The sequence below is a fragment of the Macaca nemestrina genome, chromosome 2 (genome assembly GCF_043159975.1).
Source record: "Macaca nemestrina isolate mMacNem1 chromosome 2, mMacNem.hap1, whole genome shotgun sequence".
Taxonomy (NCBI): domain Eukaryota; kingdom Metazoa; phylum Chordata; class Mammalia; order Primates; family Cercopithecidae; genus Macaca; species Macaca nemestrina.
Window position 1 is genome coordinate 161,382,585 of NC_092126.1, and position 22,732 is coordinate 161,405,316.

At 38.8% G+C, this 22,732-nt stretch overlaps 1 protein-coding gene across 1 annotated transcript in view; it reads left to right on the plus strand.

Moving 5' to 3' along the window:
- Positions 1-21,889, plus strand: part of LOC105470281 (karyopherin subunit alpha 1) — a 90,204-nt gene extending 68,315 nt beyond the window's left edge. The window contains exons 10-14 of the mRNA XM_011722098.3: positions 3,838-3,916; positions 8,609-8,734; positions 11,080-11,207; positions 17,798-17,976; positions 18,338-21,889. Of these exons, the coding sequence (XP_011720400.1) occupies positions 3,838-3,916; positions 8,609-8,734; positions 11,080-11,207; positions 17,798-17,976; positions 18,338-18,525 (700 nt within the window). The 3' untranslated portion in view covers positions 18,526-21,889. The remainder of the gene's footprint in view (positions 1-3,837; positions 3,917-8,608; positions 8,735-11,079; positions 11,208-17,797; positions 17,977-18,337) is intronic.
- The last annotated feature ends 843 nt before the right edge of the window (positions 21,890-22,732 follow it).

Below are 22,732 nucleotides of genomic sequence, written 5' to 3' on the forward strand. Positions count from 1 at the left end.
GTTATTTTGCCCGTTAATTGATGCAATTTCTTCCTAGCATTGATGGTCTTCACAATTTGGCATGTTTTTGCAGTGGCTGATACCGGTTGTTTCTTTCCATGTTTAATGTGTCCTTCAGGAACTCTTGTAAGGCAGGTCTGGTGGTGACAGACTCTCAGCATTTGCTTGTCTGTAAAGGATTTTATTTCTCCTTCACTTATGAAGCTTAGTTTGTCTGGATATGAAATTCTGGGTTGAAAATTCTTTTCTTTAAGAATGTTTAATATTGGCCCCCACTCTCTTCTGGCCAAGAGATCTGCTGTTAGTCTGATGGGCTTGTCTTTGTGGGTAACCTGACCTTTCTCTCTGGCTGCCCTTAACATTTTTTCCTTCATTTCAACCTTGGTGAATCTGACAATTATGTGTCTTGGGGTTGCTCTTCTTGAAGAGTATCTTAGTGGTGTTCTCTGTATTTCCTGAATTTGAATGTTGGCCTGCCTTGCTAGGTTGGGGAAGTTCTCCTGGATAATATCCTGCAGAGTGTTTTCCAACTTGTTTCCATTCTTCCCATCACTTTCAGGTTCACCAGTCAAACATAGATTTGGTCTTTTCACATAGTCCCATTTTTCTTGGAGGCTTTGTTCTTTTCTTTTTACTCTTTTTTCTCTAATCTTGTCTTCACACTTTATTTCATTAATTTGATCTTCAGTCACTGATATCCTTTCTTCCACTTGATCGAATTGGCTACTGAAGCTTGTGCATTCATCACGAAGTTCTTGTGTCATGGTTTTCAGCTCCATCAGGTCATTTAAGGTCTTCTATACACTGTGTATTCTAGTTAGCCATTCATCTAACCTTTGTTCAGGGGTTTTAGCTTCCTTGCGATGGGTTAGAACTTGCTTCTTTAGCTCGGAGAAGTTTGTTATTACCGACTGTCTGAAGCCTACTTCTGTCAACTTATCAAAGTTATTCTCCGTCCAGCTTTGTTCCGTTGCTGGCAAGAAGCTGCGATCCTTTGTAGAAGAGGCGCTCTACTTTTTAGAATTTTCAGCTTTTCTGCTCTAGTTTCTCCCCATCTTTGTGGTTATATCTACCTTTGGTCTTTGATGTTGGTGACCTACAGGTGAGGTCTTGGTGCGGATGTCCTTTTTGTTGATGTTGATGCTATTCCTTTCTGTTTATTAGTTTTCCTTCTAACAGTCAGGTCCCTCAGCTGCAGGTCTGTTGGAGTTTGCTGGAGGTCCACTCCAGACCCTGTTTTCGTGGGTATCACCAGCAGAGGCCACAGAACAGCAAATATTGCAGAACAGCAAATATTGCTGCCTGTTATTTCCTTTGAAAGCTTCATCCCAGAGGGGCACTTGCCTGTATGAAGTGTCTCTCAGTTCCTACTGAGTGGTGTCTCCCAGTTAGGCTACTGTTGCAGGAAATCAGGGACCTGAACGGAGGGACCAGCTGAAGCCACGGCCAAAGGACATAAATTGTGAAGATTTCATGGACATTTATTAGTTCCCCAAATTAATACTTTTATAATTTCTTATGCTTGTCTTTACTGTAGTCTCTGAACATAAATTGTGAAGATTTCATGGACGTTTATCACTTCCCCATTTAATACTCTTACAATTTTCTATGCCTGTCTTTAATCTCTTAATCCCGTCATCTTCGTAAGCTGAGTATGTATGTCGCCTCAGAACCCTGTGATGATTGCATTATCTATACAAATTGTTTGTGAAATGTGTGTTTGAACAGTATGAAATCTGGGCATCCTAAAAGAACAGGATAACAGCGATTTTCAGGCAACCAGGGAGATAAGCATAAGGTCTGACTGCCTATGGGGCCGGGCAGAACAGAGCCATATTTCTCTTCTTGTGAAAGTGAATAGGAGAAATATCGCTGAATTCTTTTTCTCAGCAATGAACAGCCCTGGGGAAAAAATGCAGTCCCAGGGGGAGGCCTCTAAAATGGTCGCTCTGGGAGTGTCTGTATTATGCAGTTGAAGATAAGGGATAAAATACACCCTGGTCTCCTGCAGCGCCCTCAGGCTTGCTAGGGTTAGGAAATTCCAGCCTGACAAATTCTAGTCAGACCAGTTGTCTGTCTTGAACCCTGTTTCCTGTTAAGATGTTTTTCAGTGACAATGTGTGCACAGTGGGATGTGAAACTTCATCCACAATTCTGATTTCGCCCTGGCCTTGCGATCTTGCTCTGCCCCCATTTTCCCTGTGATATTTTATTGCCTTTTGAAGCATGTGATCTCTGTGACCCACACCCTATTTGTACACTCCCTCCCCTTTGAAAATCGCTAATAAAAACTTGCTTGTTTTGCCGCTTGGGGGCATCACGGAAACTGCCAACATGTGATGTCAGCCCCAGACACCCATCTGTAAAATTTCTCTCTTTTATACTTTCTATTTCTCAGACGGGCCAACTCTTAGGGAAAATAGAACCTACACTGAAATACTGGGGGCTGGTTCCCCCGATAGGCCACATGGGGCAGTCTGTCCATTCTCAGAGCTCAAATACCATGCTGGGAGTACCACTGCTCTCTTCAGAACTGTCAGACAGGGACGTCTGCAGAAGTTGTCTGCTGCCTTTTGTTCAGCCTATGCCCTGCGCCCAGAGGTGGAGTCTAGAGAGATAGTAGGCCTTGCTGTGGTGCAGTGGGCTCCACCCATTTGGAGCTTTCTGGCTGCTTTGTTTACCTACTCAAGCCTCAGCAATGGCAGACGCCTGTACCCCCACCAGGCTGCAGCCTCGCAGGTCGATCTCCGACTACTGCGCTAGCAGTGAGCAAGGCTGCGTGGGCATGGAACCCGCTGAACCAAACATGGGAGAGCAGTCTCCTTGTCTGCCAGTTGCTAAGACTGGGAAAAGCACAGTATTTGGGCGGATGTGTACTGATTTTCCATGTACAGTCTGTCACAGCTTCCCTTGGCTAGGAAAGGAAAATCCCATGACCCATTGTGCTTCCTGGATGAGGTGATGCCCTGCCGTGCTTCGGCTTGCCCTCTGTGGGCTGCACCCACTGTCCAACCAGTCCCAGTGAGATGAATCAGGTACCTCAGTTGGAGATGCAGAAATCACCCATCTTCTGCGTCAGTCACGCTGGGAGCTGCAGACTGGAGCTGTTCCTATTTGCCCATCTTGGAATGGAACCCAGCCATTTCTTTTTAATCATCACATCTTAAATTTGAAGGAACTGGCATGGTTTTTAGAGAGTGATCAGTCTCATTTAAGTGGAGGGAAAAATAGGACCCTTAAGGAAAATCAAAAGATAGTGACTTACTTAGCTAGAAATAAGGACTTAATATCTGTCTTTAAATATATACATATGGCTTTGTGGAGTGGTTTTTGGACCAGTAAGGCAGTTTAGTAGGTTTAGTTGAAAGACCTTTGTATTTGGAGTGTGACTCCTGACTTGCATTTTCAAGTTAGTTCAGCTGTTGATGTGTCACTTTTACCTCTGTGAAAATTAAGACAATTTATAAAACTTAAAAATGTTACGTACATGTTAACTGTTGCTCTCAATTATCTCAGCAACCATACAAGAGCAAGTAAAGAGGAAATGAAACCTATATTAAAGAGAGGGAAACTTGAAATCCAGGTGATGGAATAGCTGGGAAAGATTCTTCAGAAAGATTGGTAGTTTTTTCCAAATGTACTAAAATAAGAGGAAAGACAGTTATTCTAGGGAACACCAGACATCCCATCATCATGATAAATGTTCCCTTAATTAACCCCATGGGTACATTTCTGCTCTAAAATTCTATCACTATTTTTTGTTTTTAAATTTTGATCTTAAAGAAATGAAACTAAGGATAGAACTGTTGGCTATAACATTACTTTTTGTTTTTGCAGGCATAATGATTATAAAGTGGTTTCTCCTGCTTTGCGAGCTGTGGGAAACATTGTCACAGGGGATGATATTCAGACACAGGTATGAAGAAGTGGTAACTGTTTCTTTTTTCCTTTAAAAACAGTACATTGAACTTCATGATCATGTTTCTATTATCATATTTTACTCCATATTGTTAGGGAAACTTGATACTGTGTTTCACTAATGTTTAAAAATGTTGGGCCAGGCACAGTCGCTCACCCCCATAATCCCAGCACTTTGGGAGGCCGAAGTGAGCGGATCACCTGAGCTCAGGAGTTCGACACCAGCCTGGGCAACACGGTGAAACCTTATCTCTACTAAAAATACAAAAAATTAGCCGGTCATGGTTGCGCATGCCTGTAGTTCCAGCTACTCGGGAGGCTGAGGTAGGAGAATCGCTTGAACCCGGGAGGTAGAGGTTGCAGTGAGCTGAGATCGTGCCACTGCACTCCAGCCTGGGCAACAGAGCGAGACTGACTCAAAAAAAAAAAAAAGTTGGTTTAGGCATCTACTCTCAGTACCTTCAGTATCTCCGACTTGACCTGTTGCCTGTAGTAATTTGGGGTTCTCCTATGATAGTGACTATTTTTTGGTCAGACATTTGTTTTTCTTCACTCCTATTTGAAATAGTTCTGATGAGCATCGGAATCCTCTTGTAGCATCTTTTCTCTGTCTTTGTCATCTCGATATCACCTTCTCTGATAGCTTTCTCCTTTTGTACATGGTAAATCCCCTGTGTGAGGAAGATTCTTCCCTCCTACTTTCTAATGTCCCCATCTTCTCCATTCAACTTCTGTATCAAGACACACCATTCACAGTGCATTGTTCTAGCTGTATTTCTTCCTGAAATCTCAGCTGTGTTGTGACGTTGAAGTCTTTTGGTTCTTCTGCCTCAGTGACCACTTATTTCTCCCTAGCAAGCTCCTTTTCCTCTTGTCTCCTTTTGTGAACATCATTCACGGGGCAATCTTTCAGCCTCATTCATAGATCTTTTTTATAATGTCAATGATCACCCTTGTGTGCATGGATTGAGAATTGGGAATTGAGTTTTAGCCTTAGCATTTTCTTCACCAGTTCTGACTTTCAGCAATACATTTAATGCCTTTTCTAATCTCTAAAATTAAGGAGATTAGATTTGCTCTCTCAGTTGTCTTCTAACTGTAATGTATTTACTTTAAATTTATTCTCTACACAAGGGAACTCATTTTCCCTTGTACTATCTGAACTTCTGCTTATGTTCCCCTGTATCAGTGAATGGCACCAACAGTTCCCCTGAAACCTGGACCAATCAGCTTGATTCTTTCCTCCACCTCCCTCATCAGTTACTAAGTCCTGTTTTTCTGTCTCTATTCATCCTTTGCAGGGATTAGTTCAGACACTTCAGAAGAGAACAGTAGAAGAAACTAATACATGTTTGACTATATTTGCATAAAATTTCTCTGGAAGGATATACAGGAAACTGAAAATATTGGTTGTCTTTGAGGGGAACTTGTTGGCTGGGATACAAGAAGGGGAAAGAGACTTTTAACAACTATAGTGTCTTTTATACCCTCTGAATTTTTGAACCCTATCAGTATCTTTCTGTCCCTCACCCACCTCCATATGCTGTATGCTTTTGCTGTATTTGTTCCTTAAATTGGCTGTGGCCACTCTCAGCTCTGAGCTTTAACACATGGTTTATTCCCTCTGCCTGGAACATAATGCCTTCACTGCTACCCCTTGCTCTGACTGCCACCTCACACATATCCATATTGTCTACTCCTAATGTTTTCTTGTTCTTGAATTCTTGGTATTATCATTATTTCCTCTGAGAATGCTTGTTTGACCCTAAACTTTTAAGTTAGGTACTTATTCTTTTTTCTTCATCCATCAGAATACTAATCACATTGTATTGTAACTAATTACTAGATTTTAAGATTCTAGAGGTAGATTATGTCAGTGTTTATTTCTGTGCCTCTGTAAATGTAATAATTTCTGGCACAATATATAGGGACCTAAAGAATATTTATTGAATGGAACGAAGTTCTGAATCTATACGTCTAGTTCCGATCTATCTCACGTTTCAGTCCTATATCTGCAGTAGTCTCTTACATATTTCTGCTTGCTTTGCATATCTCACATACGTCTCGCAGTATGTCTTCTTTCCCCCACAAAGCAAGTTCCAAGTTTTTATTTTTCCTATTTCAAGTAATGATATAACTATTCTATTTACCTACACATGAAACTTGGCAGTCACATGTGGTGTCTTCTTCCCTTCTCCTTTTATAGCAAGTTGCCAGGTCTTCTTGATCCTTATTGTTACTAGATCCCCATCAAATTACGTTCTTTTGGTCCTTGTCACACACACAGGTTGTTGCTGTACCCACCCATCCTCCTACTCTCCTAAGCAGTTACTCATCTCAGTTTATTCCCCCTAATAACAACTGAATCTCTCCTGAAATAATGTTATTTACATTATCTTCTTTTAGAAACAATAAGCTGCTTTAGTGCCTGTAAGATAAAGAACCTTGAAAAGATTCAAAGGAATTTCTCCGTAAGATTTTAGTCTCATTCTTCTTTCTAGCCTATTATTTTTGGGGCATAGAACTCTTTCTTAATTAGCCTCATCATGGCCAGGTATGCTGGCTCATGCTTGTATTCCTAGCATTTTGAGAGGCTGAGGTGAGAGAATTGCCTGAGCCCAGGAGTTCCAAACCAGCCTGTGCAATATAGCAAGACCCCATCTCTAAAAACATTTTTTTTTAATTAGCTGAGCATGATGGCATGTAACTGTAGTCCTACCTACTCTACTCAGGAGACTGAGGTAGGAGGATTGCTTGCGCCCAGGAGTTTGAGGTTGCAATGAGCTATGATCATGCCACCACACTCCAGCCTTAGTGATAGAACCATACTGTTTCTTAAAATGAAAATAGCCGCAGTAGTCTGTTCTTATGATACTTTGTAATAGCTTGTCTCTGCATTTTTTCATTTCTTATGTGCAGTGTCAGTCCTCCTTTTTGCTAATGAAATCCTGTTGCCTATTTAATAGGCATAAAAGACTTGATTTTAATTTGCATTTCTTTCATTACTTATGAGATAATTTTCTATTAAAATTTTAGTTTCTCTTTTCAGTTTACACAAGGAAGATAGCAACCCTCTCATTTGTTGCAAATATTTTTCACATTGGATGGTGTACATTTTTAAAATTTTTATGATTTTTGACAAGAAAACATTTGTTTCATGAAATTTTTGTTTTCTCCTATAATTTATTTTTATGCTCAGTCTTTTACCATCCCCAAATCAGCTATTTTCTAATATTCTGCTTTATGATTCCTTTTAAAAATATTTACTCTTAAGTAGCTGCAAGTTTATTTTGGCAACTTAGGGTTTTTATTAGTCTGTTATTTCACTGCTATAAATACCTGGCCGAGTGCAGTGGCTCCCGCCTGTAATCCCAGCACTTTGGGAGGCCGAGGTAGGTGGATCACATGAGGTCGAGAGTTCAAGACCAGCCTTACCAACATGGAGAAACCCCGTCTCTACTGAAAATACAAAATTAGCTGGGCATGGTGGTGCGTGCCTGTAATTCCAGCTACTTAGGAGGCTGAGGCAGGACAATTACTTGAACCTAGGAGGCGGGGGTTGTGGTGAGCAGAGGTTATGCCATTGCACTCCAGCCTGCCCAACAAGAGTGAAACTGTCTCAAAAAAAAGAAAAAGAAATACCTAAGACTGAGTAGTTTATAAAGAAAAGAGGTTTAATTGGCTCATGTTTCTGCAGGCCATACATAATGTGTATAGTAGCTTCTGCTTCTGGGGAGGTCTCAGGAAACCTAAAGTCATGGCGGAAGGTGAAGAGAAAGCAGGCATGTCTTATGTGACCTGAGCAGGAGCAAGGAGTAGGGAAAGGTGCTCCATACTAGAACAGAACCATGGCTAACCATTCTTGGAGGATCCACCCCATGATCTAGTCACCTCCCACTAGGCCCTACTCCAACCTTGGGGATTACAATTTGACATGTGATTTGGGTGGGGACACAGATCCAAACCATATCAGTGTTAAGAACTGATTTTGAAAAAATTGTTTTTAATCTATTTAGCTTTTTATTCCAGTTCTGTCAAAGCCACCAGTCATTGGGAGAAAGGGTTAATTTTTATTATAAACTTTATACATAGCTGCATTTGTTTTTAGAATAGATCTCTGTTCTCTTTGTTTAGTGATTAATTCTTAAACCTGCCATATACTATCTTAATCACACTTTTTTTATTTTTGTTTCTAGTAGAGTAAGTCTCCTTCTCCATGTGTATTTGTGTTACCTCCTTCACCTTTATAAACTGATAGCTGAGGTCATATCTTTTTTATCTTTGTATCCTATGAATCACCTGATATACCTCATTAAGTACGTATTCGTTCATTGACTACCAAGTAGTGTGTTATCAGAGGACCTACAAATCTGAGACCCCTGACTTTTCTGGCCACTTGATATATTTATTTATCCATTCAGAAGACTGTTGGGATGGGAAGGTGAATGAGTAATGCTATTGCAGTTACTAAGTACAATTTAGCCGTTGTGAATGTGTACAGTGAAACTGGATTGATAATCTTAGAAACTAATTCTTATTAACAGTGAATACTTTTTTTTTTACCTGTATAAAGTTACTTATTTATAAAATTTCAAGGGGAGATGTTGTCTTTCATAAAATCTGTTCTTTAAGTTAAACATTTATATTTAGAACAATACAATAAGTAAAATTTTCACACTTTTTCTTTTAGGTAATTCTGAATTGCTCAGCTCTGCAGAGTTTATTGCATTTGCTGAGTAGCCCAAAGGAATCTATCAAAAAGGAAGCATGTTGGACGATATCTAATATTACAGCTGGAAATAGGGCACAGATCCAGGTAACCTCATAGGACCTAACTTTTCTTTCAGTATTTTTATTGAAAAGTAAGGTTTTTTTCTCAGTCACCCTTTAAAACATATATTGTTTTCGGCTGGGTGTAGTGGCTCCTGCCTGTAATCCCAGCACTCTGGGAGGCTGAGGCCCGTGGATCACTTGAGGTCAGGAGTTGGAGACCATCCTGGTCAACATGATGAAACCTTGTCTCTACTAAAAATACAAAAAATTAGCCAGTCGTGGTGGCAGGTGCCTGTAGTCCCAGCTACGTGGGAGGCTGGGGAAGGAGAATCACTTGAACCCGGGAGGTAGAGCTGGTAGTGAACCGAGATTGTGCCACTGCACTCCATCCTGGGTGACAGAGCAAGACTCCATCTCAATACAGAATAAAACAAAACGTATATTGTTTTCATAATTGCTTTGAAGACCACTAACTTTCAGTGTTGTTGTCTTACTTCATAGTCAGCTTTTTACTTTATCCTAGCTTATAGATGTTAAGTCTTTTGAAATTAAGCCTTCATTTTTCCTGTTGTCTTTCATATTTGATGTATCACCAAGATCCAAGAAATAGTGTCTTGTATTTTCAAAATGTTTTGATGGGCTTTATGCTGAACACAATTGGCTTTACTCTTTCCAAGTAAGATACTTATTTTTCCAGTGGATCCATGTAGTAGATTGCCTCAAATTTTCATGAATTTTTGGATACCCATTTTTCTTTAAATAGTTACTTGGTTTTTACTTTTTGTCTTTGTATTGGTGGGAGAGTAACTCAAGTGGACAACAAGCAGTGGCCCAAAGTGTTCAGCCTGGGCAGTGATCAAGGATGGGAACAATGGGTAGGAAAAGAGACAACACAGACATAGAAGGCCTTGGAGATGAATGGAAACAGAGAGGTCATCTAATCCAAATTTTTCATTTATCACAATAGTGTGTGTGTGTGTGTGTTTGTGTGTGTGCATTGAAGCATCCATTACATTGTATCCCAAAAATATATACAATTACTATTTGTCAATAAAAATAAAATTTGAATAAAAAGATGAAACAGCTCATGGAATTAAAATGGTTTGCTCAAGAGCAACTCTAGTAAAATGACAGGACCAGGATTAGGTGTCTTTCCATTCATCAACTTTGTCAAACTTTGTTGAAGTCCTTCACAGGTATAATAAGAGTTTTTGACCAGGAAAGCAGTTTGTCCCCAAAATGCTGAATTAGGAACTGAGATTAATAGCTATAACAATCTGTAACATTCACATGAAGTGATTTCATCTGTATTTGATTGCCTGTCACCACCAGGCTTTTTTATGCAGAACTTCTCAGTTTCTTAACGTAGGAAATGATATAAATCTATGTTAGGTACTTGAGCCAGGGAGAAACCGGGAGAAAGTAATTTTGGGAAGGCTACTTTAGTGTTAGTACATGAATGGGATTGAGTAAAAGTACTCCATCCAACTGTAAGGCTTATTTTTGGTAATCTGGGAGGTAGTGGCTTGGAATAGCATGGCAATGCCAAAGGAAAGGAAAAAGATGGGACTCAGGATTTTAAAAATTGAGAACATAAATTAATAGCCTTTGTGAACTAGAGAGGCTTAAAAGGAAACTTGATATAGCGGGCAGATGATGTGTTTGAGTTGACTGGCAGACCTAATGTAAACTGCTGGCTACCCTGGGCTGATGCTCCAGTGAGAAGTGAGGACTACAGAGTTTTCGCACGCACATGCAAGTTTACATGCTATGTGAGAATGGAATAGCAGAGGAGCAGAAAATTGAACTCTTAAAATTTGTTATTATGGGCGGAACAAAAGAGGACAATAAAAGAGAAAAGAACTCAGAGAAAATAGGAGATTATAAGATCACAAACTCCAGGGAAGATGTTTTCAGTGATACCAAGTATAGCATAAAGGTTAGGGATAGGCCGGGCATGGTGGCTCACACCTATAATCCCTGCACTTTGGGAGGCCGAGGTGGGCGGATCACCTGAGGTCAGAAGTTCAAGGCCAGCCTGGCCAACATGGTGAAGACCCTTCTCTACTAAAAATACAATAATTTGCCGGGCTTGGTGTTGTGTGCCTGTAGTCCCAGCTACCCGGGAGGCTGAGGCAGGAGAATCACTTGAACCGAGGAGGTGGAAGCTGCAGTGAGTTGAGAACCACTGCACTCCAGCCTGGGCAACAGAGTGAGACTCTATCTCACACAAAAAAGGGGGGCAGATAATGATGTAACTCTTTCCCATTTATTTCTGACAGGAGAAGGTGTGTTAATAGTCAAACTAGCTTAGAAGTTATAATTAGTATCATGAATATTTTTATAAATCTTACAGGTTTTTCCATTTAAGTTTTTTTTTAATTTTAGACTGTGATAGATGCCAACATTTTCCCAGCCCTCATTAGTATTTTACAAACTGCTGAATTTCGGACAAGAAAAGAAGCAGCTTGGGCCATCACAAATGCAACTTCTGGAGGATCAGCTGAACAGATCAAGTAAGTACCAATCAGGCAGCATATTGTAAGTTAAAGAAAAATTATTGTGTCTATCACTTTCTAACCTCCCACATATTACCTAGAATCAAAGATTATCTGCATTTGAGGGGAAAGGTAAGTGAGAGATGATCTTATTAAGAATGTCTAGTTCCAGTCCTTAGGAAATTGTCCTTGGTGTCATAATTAGATGTATATTTAATTCTTTATATCTCTCCCATTTCTTTTTGCTGAAAAGTAATCCTGGGATATAAGAAGTAAGGCATAGTTGAGGCTTGAGGCAATAGAAATCCTCGCTTCAACCTGCTCTGGAGCTACTTGTTAGAAATATCTTGGGTAGTATAGGTTACTTGTAGAACCTAGAGCCCAAGTTTAATAACTTACTCTTGCCCTTATTAGTTTAGATGTCTTAATAGTAGAATTGGATCAGAATTGAAAGAGTGGTATGTCTGAGAATAAAGTGCCAAATTTCGTAGAGGCAGGTATCTTCTAAAGTACTATGGTATTCATTTGTTAAAGGGAGAGAACTGTAGCAGCTCAAGACTTAAATGGGTCCCTTGGTAGCAGCTTAGTGGTTGGTTGGTTGATTGAGATGTAATCTCTCTCTGTCGCCCAGGCTGGAGTGCAGTGGCACAATCTCGGCTCACTGCAACCTCCACCTCCCGGGTTCAAGCGATTCTCCTGCCTCAGCCTCCCTAGTAGCTGGGATTACAGGTGTGCACCACCACACCCAGCTAATTTTTGTACTTTTAGTAGAGACAGAGTTTTGCCCTGTTGGCCAGACTTATCTTGAATTCCTGAGTTCAGGCAATCTACCCGTCTTGGCCTCCCAAAGTGCTGGGATTACAGGTGTGAGCCATCATGCCCAGTGAGCAGCTTATAAGCTTAATGAGTGGAAGAAAACATAAATATGGATGGGAATCAGTTCTTCAAAGGAGCATCATATAATTAAATGCAAAATTCAGGACATCTAGTATTTCAGACAGGGAAAAAAGTAATGATGAAGAGAAAAATGGAGCCTAGACCCAGCCTTTCTTAACTTTCTTTATGGGGAATCCAAAATTAGGGAAAGATGGTTTCAAATGAGTGTTAAAGCATTAACTCCTTACTCATATGTAATGTCAGACAAACATAGCTGCTACTTATATTGTTGCTTTGTGGACTGAATGTAGGCATTCATCAGATGCTAGTTTTGAGTATTCTGTTTGGAATTAAAAAATAAAATTAGTCGTAACAAAGTGCAGAAATTGATCAGGTAGAGAAAATAAGAAATATGTACCTGAAATAATAAAATTACAAACAAATTAACACATGCAGTAGCTATTTTGGTAAAGTTCATCATGGGCAGGTTATTTCAGGGAGACATAGCGCATTTGTCTTGTAGGTTTTTTCCATCCTCCAAAATTCTGGTTCTAGGGTACCATGATTTTAATTATGCTGTCACCAGATGGCAAAAATAATGAAGTACTATAGTTATTTGAATAAGCTTTATGTTCAAATTCACATTTATAATTATTATCTCTATATTTTATAGTAAATATATTTTCTTAATCAAAATAAATCAGGCTGGGTGCAGTGGCTCATGCCTGTAATCCCACCACTTTGGGAGGCCAAGGCAGGTGGATCACAAGGTCAGGAGTTTGAGACCAGCCTGGCCAACATGGTGAAAACCCCGTCTCTATTAAAAGTACAAAAATCAGCCAGGTGTGGTGGCATGCGCCCGTAATCCCAGCTACTTGGGGGGCTGAGACTGGAGAATCTCTTGAATCTGGAAGGCAGAGGTTGCAGTGAGCTGAGATCATGCCACTGCACTCCAGCCTGGGCGACAGAGTGACATTCCGCTTCAAAAAAAAAAAGAAGAAGAAATAAACCATAAACATATATATTTTATTAGGCCATCTTTCATGAGAAAGTATTTGGGAGTATTTTGCTCTGTTAGAGAAGCATAGAATTGCTACTGTCCCTTTGTAAAATTCAGCATAGCTGTTTATAATAAAACTATCACTCTCCTAGCAGTTTCTTCTTCCCCACAAGAAGAGTTATCTTGAAAGAATGTCACAAAAATATTACAGTCCAAATTACAAAAGCAAACTGACCTTATCACTTATAAAAGACATCTATCTGGCTTCTCCTTACTCTTGTTGCAGATACCAGATTTGGATGCAAGAAACAATTAGAATATTTTAGGAAATATCTTGGCCGGGCATGGTGGCTCATGTCTGTAATTCCAGCACTTTGGGAGGACAAGGCACTTGAGGTCAGGAGTTAGAGACCTAGGCTAGGTCAGCCTAGCCAACATAGAGAAACCCTGTCTCTACAAAAATTAGCTGGGCGTGTTGGTGTTCTCCTGTAGTTCCAGGTACTTGGGAGGCTGAAATGAGAGGAGGCAGACGTTGGTTGCAGTGAGACAAGATTGTGCCACTGCATTCCACCCTGGGAGACAGAATGACTCTGTCTCAAAAGAATGTTTTAGGAAATACCTAGAATTTTAGGGTGAATATAATCAAATGTTAATACATATATAACACATGTTTTTAATGAGAGATAAGGATTATTAACTGAAATTAGAGAAAGATTCGTCAAAGAAGTGAAACTTACCATTTGTATAGAGATTTGGCAATTTTGGAGGGGAGAATAGCATGAGGAAAAGTGAGAGAATGCAGTGTTTTTGGAGGTGGCAGGTCAGTCTTGCTATAGGTCATTCTTTCACAAGGATGATTAAGTAATTGATTGGTGAATACTGGGCTGAAAGCCTCAGTCTTGGGTATTGGGAAGACTTGGCCTGTCTAACCTCATGAGTAACACACAGTAAGGCCTGTGTCTAGGTTCATTATTTTTCTGTATGGATGTTCAGTTGTTTTAGCACTGTTGAAAAGGTGGAATCCCTTGTCCACTAAATTGCCTTTGCTCTTCTGTTAAAGATCAGTTGACTGTTTTTGTGTGGGTGTGTTTCTGGGCCCTCTATTCTTTTTTTGTGTGTGCGTGCATGAATTTGCAGTTTATCTGAGAAACCAAACACACACACACACACACTCTGCTAGTACAGTATAGGAAGTCCTCACTTAATATCATTGATAGGTTCCAGGAAACTTTAAGAGAAACATTGTATATCAAAACCAATTTTACCATAGGCTAATTAATATAAATCAGTTGAGTTACTACATGATATTTCTGGTCAAGGAAACATCACCAACCTTCAAAATATAGACCCCCAAACCTTCTAATATTAAACATTGAAACAGATGTGAGCTATACATAAATGTAAGAAAGATTAATAAAAACAAGTATAATTATTACCCAACTTTTGGTGAATCCGTGAATGATGGTAGTAGTAGTGGTGGTGGTGGGTTAAATCAAAGAATACATATTTACAAAACAAAAGTTGTTATGAGCATCTCCTACCATCCTACCACCACACAATTTAAGAAGCAATAATAACATACAAAAGGATTCCCAGCACTAAAGAATTTAATGAGTGAAGTAAAAATACAGTTGAGACCTTCAGCAGTGTATTAGATCACGCAGAAGAAAGAATTATTAAACTTAAAGATAGGTCTTTTGAAATAACCCAGTCAGATGTACAAGAAAGAAAGAGAGAGAGAGAGAGAAAGAGAAAGAGAGGGAGGGAGGGAGGAAGGAAGGAAAAGAAACAAAAGAAAAGAGAGGAAGGAAGGAGGGAGGGAGGTAGGAAAGAGAAAAGAGAAGAAAAGAAAGCCTAAATGGCATCTAGGATACCATCAGGGGAACAAACATTCAAGTATTGTGAATGTCTGGGCCCTCTATTTTGTTCCATTGGTTTTTTTGTTTGTCCTTTCACCAATACCACACTGTCTTGATTAGATTATAGTAAGTTAATAATGTCGTTCCTCCAACTTCGTTCTTCAGTATTGTATTGACTATTCTGGGCCTTTTGCCTTCCCATATAAACTTTAGAATCAGTTTGTGGGTATCTATTGTTGGGATTTTTGTCTGGGAGTATCACATTGAATCCGTAGATCAAGTTGGGAAGAATTGCCATCTTAACAATATTGAGTTGTCTTGTCCATGAGCATGGAATATTTCTCCATTTTTTTTTTTTTTAGATCATCAATTTTGTAGTTTTCCTCATATATACCCTGTTGTACATATTTTATTAGATTTACACTTTTTTGATGCTGATGTAAATGAGATATTGTCTTTTTTTTCTTTTTTTTTTTTTTTTGAGACAGAGTTTCGCTCTTTCTCCCAGGCTGGAGTTCAGTGGCACGATCTTGACTCACTGCAACCTCCACCTTCCAGTTTGAAGCGATTCTCCTGCCTCAGCCTACTGAGTAGCTGGGATTACAGACGCCCACCACCATGCCCAGCTAATTTTTTTTTTTTTTGTATTTTTAGTAGAGACAGGGATTCCCCATGTTGGCCAGGCTGGTTTTGAACTCCTGACCTTGAGATCCGCCTGCCTTGGCTTCCCAAAGTACTGGGGTTGAGATACTGTCTTTTTAATTTCAAATTCCAATTGTTAATTACTGGAATATAGGATGGTAATTGAATTGTTACTAACCTTGTATCGTACAACCTTCTAAATAAATTCTTTGGGGCCTTCTACATAATGATGTCATCTGAAAAGAAAGACAGTCTTAATTTCTTCCTTCCTAATCTGTATACTTTTTATTCCCTTTTCTTACTGCATTATGTGGGACTTCCAGTGCACTGTTGAATAGGAGTGGTGAGAGAGTATATCCTTGCTTTATTACCAGTCTTTCTCATCATTAAGTATAATGTTAACTGTATGTTCTTTGTTGAGATTCTATCAAAGAATCTCTTAAGGAAGTTCTGTCTCTTTGTTTGCTGGGTTGTTTGCTTGTTTGTTTATTTATTGAGACTGAGTTTTGCTTTTGTCGCCCAGGCTGGAGTGCAGTGGTACGATCTCAGCTCACTGCATCCTCTGCCTCCTGGGTTCAAGCGATTCTGCCTCAGCCTCCCAAGTAGCTGGGAATACAGGTGCCCGCCACCATGTCTGGCTGATTTTTGTGTTTTTAGTAGAGATGGGGTTTCATCATGTGGACTAGACTAGTCTTGAACTCCTGACCTCAGGTGATCCACCTGCATCTGCCTCCCGAAGAGTTGGGATTACAGGCGTGAGCCACCACGCCTGGCCTGTTTGCTGAGTTTTTATCATGAATGGGCATTGGATTTTGTTAAATGCTTTTTTGCATCTGTTGAAGTGATGATAAGTTGATTACATTGATTCATTTTTTTAAAATGACAGATCAGCCTGGCATATTTGGAATAAATCCACTTGGTATATAATTCTTCATACACATTCTTGGATTTGATTTGATAATGTTTTGTTGAGGATTTTTGCATTCATGTTCATGAGACATATTAGTCTGTAATTTTCCTTTCTTATAATGTCTTTATTTAATTTTGGTATTGGGGAAGTGCTGGCCTCATAGATTGAGTTAGGAAGTATCCATCCCCACTGTTTGTTTTCTGGAAGAGATGGTAGAATACTAGTATCGTTTCATCTTTAAATGTTTGCCAGAATTCACCAGTGAAACCCTCATCCTGGTGTTTTCTATTCTGGGAAGTTATTAATTAATGATTCAATTTATTTAATACATGTAAGCCTGTTCACATCATTCATTTCTCCATGATTGAGTTTTGGTGGTTTGTGTCTTTCAAGAAATTGTTCATTTTATTATCTGAATGATCAAATGTGTCAGCATAGAGTTGTTTGTAGTATTCCTTTATTATCCTTTTACTATCCATGAGATCAAGTGATGATTCTCTTTCATGATATTAGTAATTTTGTCTTTTCTCCTTTTTTTCTTGTTTGGCTAGAGATTTATTTTTATATATTTTTGAATTCTTCCTCCCCCACACAAAAAAGCAGCATGCGAGAGAGAAATAGATTAGCACTAGCAGTAAGTTTCATAATGACCTTACCCATCCACAGAATGCAACTGGATTCATTATCCCTGCCTCTCTGTACTCAACTTGAGAAACCAGAATGATAAAAAATGACATGACTATTTACTGTGAATGTAATCATGTCTCTGCAGTTCAAGTATGATTAATCTTGATTACATATGATTATACATTCTGCTTGAATTAAAGGAAAAATACCAGCTCTAGAGTCCTCTGACGTTTGTTTATTCTTCCCACAACTTACTTTACTAAAATTCGAGTCATGTTTGAAAGATTTGGCCTATCAGGCTTGTGCTGGCTTTTAGCACCAAGAGTGTCATGTTTTGAGAGGTGTGGCTTTCTATGGAAACAAAGATGAAATTACTCAAAATTATACTATTTTGATGAGTTACTCATTTCAAAGTTTTAATAGGTGAGTGTTCCTGTTTTTGGAATGCATAAATTGTGAAGGGAAAAGAATGGAGAAAGGTGCCAGAGAACTGGTTTGGGATAATTTATTTAGAGGGTGTTTTGTTTTTGTGAAAAGGTATAGCTTGTATGGTTGAAAGAGTGCTTTTTTTTTTTTTTTTTTTTTTTTTTTTTTTTTAAGTCTTTGCAGTAAGGTTGAGGATGACTTGTTCACTAATTTCATAAGTTTAACAAAATTTAAAGTTTTGTTTGACTACATTATTCTTTGTGTTTAGGTACCTAGTAGAACTAGGTTGTATCAAGCCGCTCTGTGATCTCCTCACGGTCATGGACTCTAAGATTGTACAGGTTGCCCTAAATGGCTTGGAAAATATCCTGAGGCTTGGAGAACAGGAAGCCAAAAGGAATGGCACTGGCATTAACCCTTACTGTGCTTTGATTGAAGAAGCTTATGGTAAGATGCTTTGGTTGAAGAAGTTTATGGCGAAGAATTAATTGGGTCATAGATAGAGTTCAATAAAAACAATACTGCTGCTAGGCACTGGATGAAAAGAGGACTGTTAGGGAAATTGCTGCTTCTGCAGACTGGATGTTGCTTGCATATGTATTTAAGATGTCAGTTTATAATATTAGCTTTCAGATGTAATCCCAGCAGTCATTTCTGTGCTATTATAAAATACCTATGAGATACAAATAATCTTTCTTTACATCAAGAACAGAGATATATGACAAAATATAGTTTGGGAATATATAGTTACGGAATTTCCAATATTTATTGAAGTTTTCAATAGATTTTCCTTTATTCTCCATTTCAGGTCTGGATAAAATTGAGTTCTTACAGAGTCATGAAAACCAGGAGATCTACCAAAAGGCCTTTGATCTTATTGAGCATTACTTCGGGACCGAAGATGAAGACAGCAGCATTGCACCCCAGGTTGACCTTAACCAGCAGCAGTACATCTTCCAACAGTGTGAGGCTCCTATGGAAGGTTTCCAGCTTTGAAGCAATACTCTGCTTTCACGTTCCTGTGTCAGACCAGGCTACCCAGTCGAGTCCTCTTGTGGAGCCCACAGTCCTCATGGAGCTAACTTCTCAAATGTTTTCCATAATACTGTTTGCGCTCATTTGCTTGCCTTGCGCACCTGCTCTCTTACACACATCTGGAAAACCTCCGGCTCTCTGTGGTGGAATACCCTTCTAATAAAAGGGTAACCAGAACGGCCCGCTCTCTTATGGAAAAATCCCTAGGCTTTGGAGATCCGCACTTACATTAGAGTTATGGGAATATACACGTATTAATGTGGCTCCCTTTTTCTTGTGGGGGAATAAAAGAGGAGGACTCCTCATTCCCTTTAACATGGGGGAAAAACTGACATTAAAAGATGAGACTAAATCTTTATCTTGAATTTTACACAACTACTTACGACAAGGGAGAAGTTTAGACCTGTTGTGTATACTTCAGAGTACTTTTCATGAGTTCTTCCACAGTGAACCCTTGGATTACCTGGTGGCTTTTTCTAGCCAGATTTGCATTAATCCTTACTGAGATTGGATGGTTTTCTTTCCTCTATTGGCGCCATTCTTCAGATATTAAACCATCCACTCCCTCACCTTCAGCCTTCAGTGAATGTGCTTTCTAGTTGTCAGGAATGCTGAAGAATTAACACTTTGACTCTTAAATATGATACTGGTTTGCAGATTCCCTTAGAGCAGAAAGGAGAGGGGCACATATTAATTTGTATTGCTTTTGCTTCTCTTTGGTCTTTTGTGTCTTAGGATTTGGAAGTGGTTCATTTCTATTGCTGGTATGAGGATTTCGAATACTTAGTAATCAGAACCATATCCTGTAATTTAATTTAAAAAACTAAGGAAGAAAAAACCCTCCAATTTTCCCAAATGCAATCAGTGTAACTAGAGGCTGTGTTTCTGCATTAAAACAAATGTTTCAGGCTTTGTGGTCCTGATCAAGGTCCTCATTAAAAAATTGCAGTTCACCCTAGGTGCTTTTCCCCTCTGTGACTGGCAGATAACACATACTTTTGAAAGTAACTTTGGGATTTTTTTCTTAGGTGCAGCTCGATTCTAATGTTTTCATGCTGCACACGATTCCTCTAATGTAGTGTCCTTATCTGAAAAAAAAAAACCATCTTCTCGACATGACCTGCTTAACCCAAATAAGAACAGTGATCTTATAACCTCATTGTTCCCTAATCATTTTATTTCATCTCCTGCTAGTACTGTGCCGCTTCCCCTTCCCCCCCAGAAAAATAAAAACAGTATCTGCCTTCTGGCTCATTTAATGATGACTGCAATCTGTACCTGCAAATGGCGCTTCCAGTACTGTGTTCAGTGATCCACATTTGTGCTTGGACTGGAATGAAAAAAATACGCTTAATTGCCAAGAGAACTGCAAATGAGTTCAATACGACTTCTCGGTGCTAGTTGGCCATCTTGACTCAATGTTGGGATACACTACCAGAGAAGATTTTTTTGTTGATGCGCTGTTCAAGTGAATTCTGAAGGAAAAGGTTGCTCACCTCTGTTTCAGAGCATACCCTTTTAAACCTTTTTAGACTTGTCCTCTTCTAGAATTCATTATAACCCCAAAGTGTAAAAACTATTTGGAAGTTGCCCCTGACAAGCTATTATACATCTCTGGTAAATCCTGCTGAATGTAAGGGATATTCAGAGCTTTCATACCTCATCATGTTATTTAAGCAGCCAACTTATGTGACCTGATTTAAACTTTTAAAAAATCCACTTCAAACTAGAAAGAGTCAAAGACAAAGGACATTTATCAGCCAAGAGTGTGACGCATTCTTCGCATCTAGTCTGTAGTAGTGTCTGTGCTCTGGGATGGATACCGTCTGATGTCTGTTTGTTATTGATGGAGCAGCCACTGCAAAACTAGACAGCTCCCATCTATAACTGTTACTTTTTCTAGTGCTGCTTTGTGCTGAGAGAACATTTTAGTTTACTGCACTTGACCTGTAAAAGACTTTGGTTCTTTGTAATTTTAGGGATAAATTAGGTGGTTAATTTAAAGAAGAAATTTCAATGTTGCCTTTACATCACATTAAAATATAACTTCTTTCAGAAGGATAATAGAAGCACTGATTCATAGTAAAAATCTTGTTTTTAGCTTTGACTTTTTTGTGGCTGTTTTTTTAAATTGTAAATTACTAGTAACATGTCATTTCTATAGGATGTTTTAAATTATGTACTTTCCATTGGATAGTTAAAATAATTTCATTTTATACGCCAATTTGAGTGGGAAAAATACAAAGCACACAGTTGTCTCCCCACATTAGGAAGAGTAGTGTGCATTCGGAATTTTTGCTAGCAGTTGCGAGATGTTTCAGTGAATGAATTAAAACAAAGTCTATTTAACTGACGTGATCTATTTTGTGTCTAAAACAGAGGAATTTATCTTGTCCTAGAAGTTCATAAACTATAAGATCTAAGTTTTTTTTTTAAACAATAAAATGATTTTTTCTTAAAGTATCAAAGTTGGAATTGGCTAAAAGTTAAATAGCATAACTCAGATGTGTTGGAACTTGTTGGTACTGAAGCAGCCTTTTTGGTAATAGGAATGACATTGCAAGGGGTAACTGTAAATCCTGTTTTCAGTTCTTTGCCTCTCAGATTCTGTTAACTTAAATTCACTGAATACGCTACCACTAAGGCGTTGCTCATTACAAAAGCATGTTAATTTCAATACAGGAAAACTCTTTTGTAGTTTTATATATGGAATGGGGAAAGTGGCTTTGTTTTACCTTGCCTTTTTATTCCCGCCCATCCTCCAAACTTCCAATCTATATTACTTGTAATGAGAACTTCAGTGGGGGAAAAAAGCATTAAGAGAATTTTGATGTAAAGGCATCTGGTATCTGATGGACCAGCAGGTAGATGTGGTTGGATTGAGAAATTCTGGGTAAGGTAGATGATAGAAGAAAGAGATTTTAGGGGACAGAGTTCTCTGTGGAACACTTTGTTTCATGTTCCTGTAATTGTTCAAGACCCTTTTAAACGCTTATCTTTGTTAGTTCTGCTTTTGAAAACTCTATTGCCCTAGGATTGTTTCTTCCATATGCCAGATGAAGGTTATTGGCTCTGAGTCATTTTCGGCATTATCGTCACAGATAAAAAGATTGGCAATTATCTCATAAAAAATCTGAATTATTCCAGATTGCTGCCGAATTTTGCCTAAGAAACAATATGTAAGTATATTTTATAAACCAGACTTTGTCAACCAAATCTTCTATTGTACGTCTACCCACAGGCAACTTTGAATTTACTTCTCTAGTTCTAAATAAACATTTCAGCGATTTAATCCCCTAGCTTGGGGATGCGTTATGAAAAGGTTTTCCTGGAGTCAAGGGGTTTTTCTTTCTTGCTAGTTTTGTGAAAACTTTTGTATCAATAGGCAAATCATTATAACTTTTTAGGGGTTGATGGTTTTTAAGTATATTGGAAATTGTGGTGTCTAAGGATGATGTTCAGTGAAGAAAAGGGATTCACTTTAAGAAACCGGCATTGTTTGCTTTCAGCTTCCATACTGTATGCTAAGTCCTACATTCCAAAATGGTGGCATTTGCAGACAGGTATGCCTATATACATGGAAGTCTCAAATCTGAATTTTTATCCATCTCAATATGACCATTTCTCTGTGTTGTGAGGTGAACAGATTAAATATATATCTGCCAGGATGGGAAATATTTTGGTCTACCTTTTCCTGTCATCAGAAGTTAAAGTAATTTAAAAAAATTATCAAAGGTCAAATGTGACTCCTACAGTAAGTTGGCTGTCATCAAGAATATTCCATAAAATGTTTTATCTATCGTACAAAATTACTGGGTTTATGGCCAGACGTGGTGGCTCATGCCTGTAATCCCAGCACTTTGGGATTACAGGTTATATACAGGTTATAACAACGGATACCAGGACATCAGAACATGTGATAAAGCAAATATTTATATGCTAATTTAAAATATCAAATTGCTACTGGACATAAAATACATCTGGAACTTGGGGTAAGAAGAAAGAAAAGTAGTGTTCCATTCTGTTTTCAACTAAGGGTAAACAAAGTCCTAGAGTGTTTTCCCTATAGGTCAAATTAAGGTAACTTGTCTTTATTTGATCATCTGTTGTACACCAGATACCTGGCTAAGGGCCTTCCTTTTTTCTCATGTAATCTTCCAAATGTTCT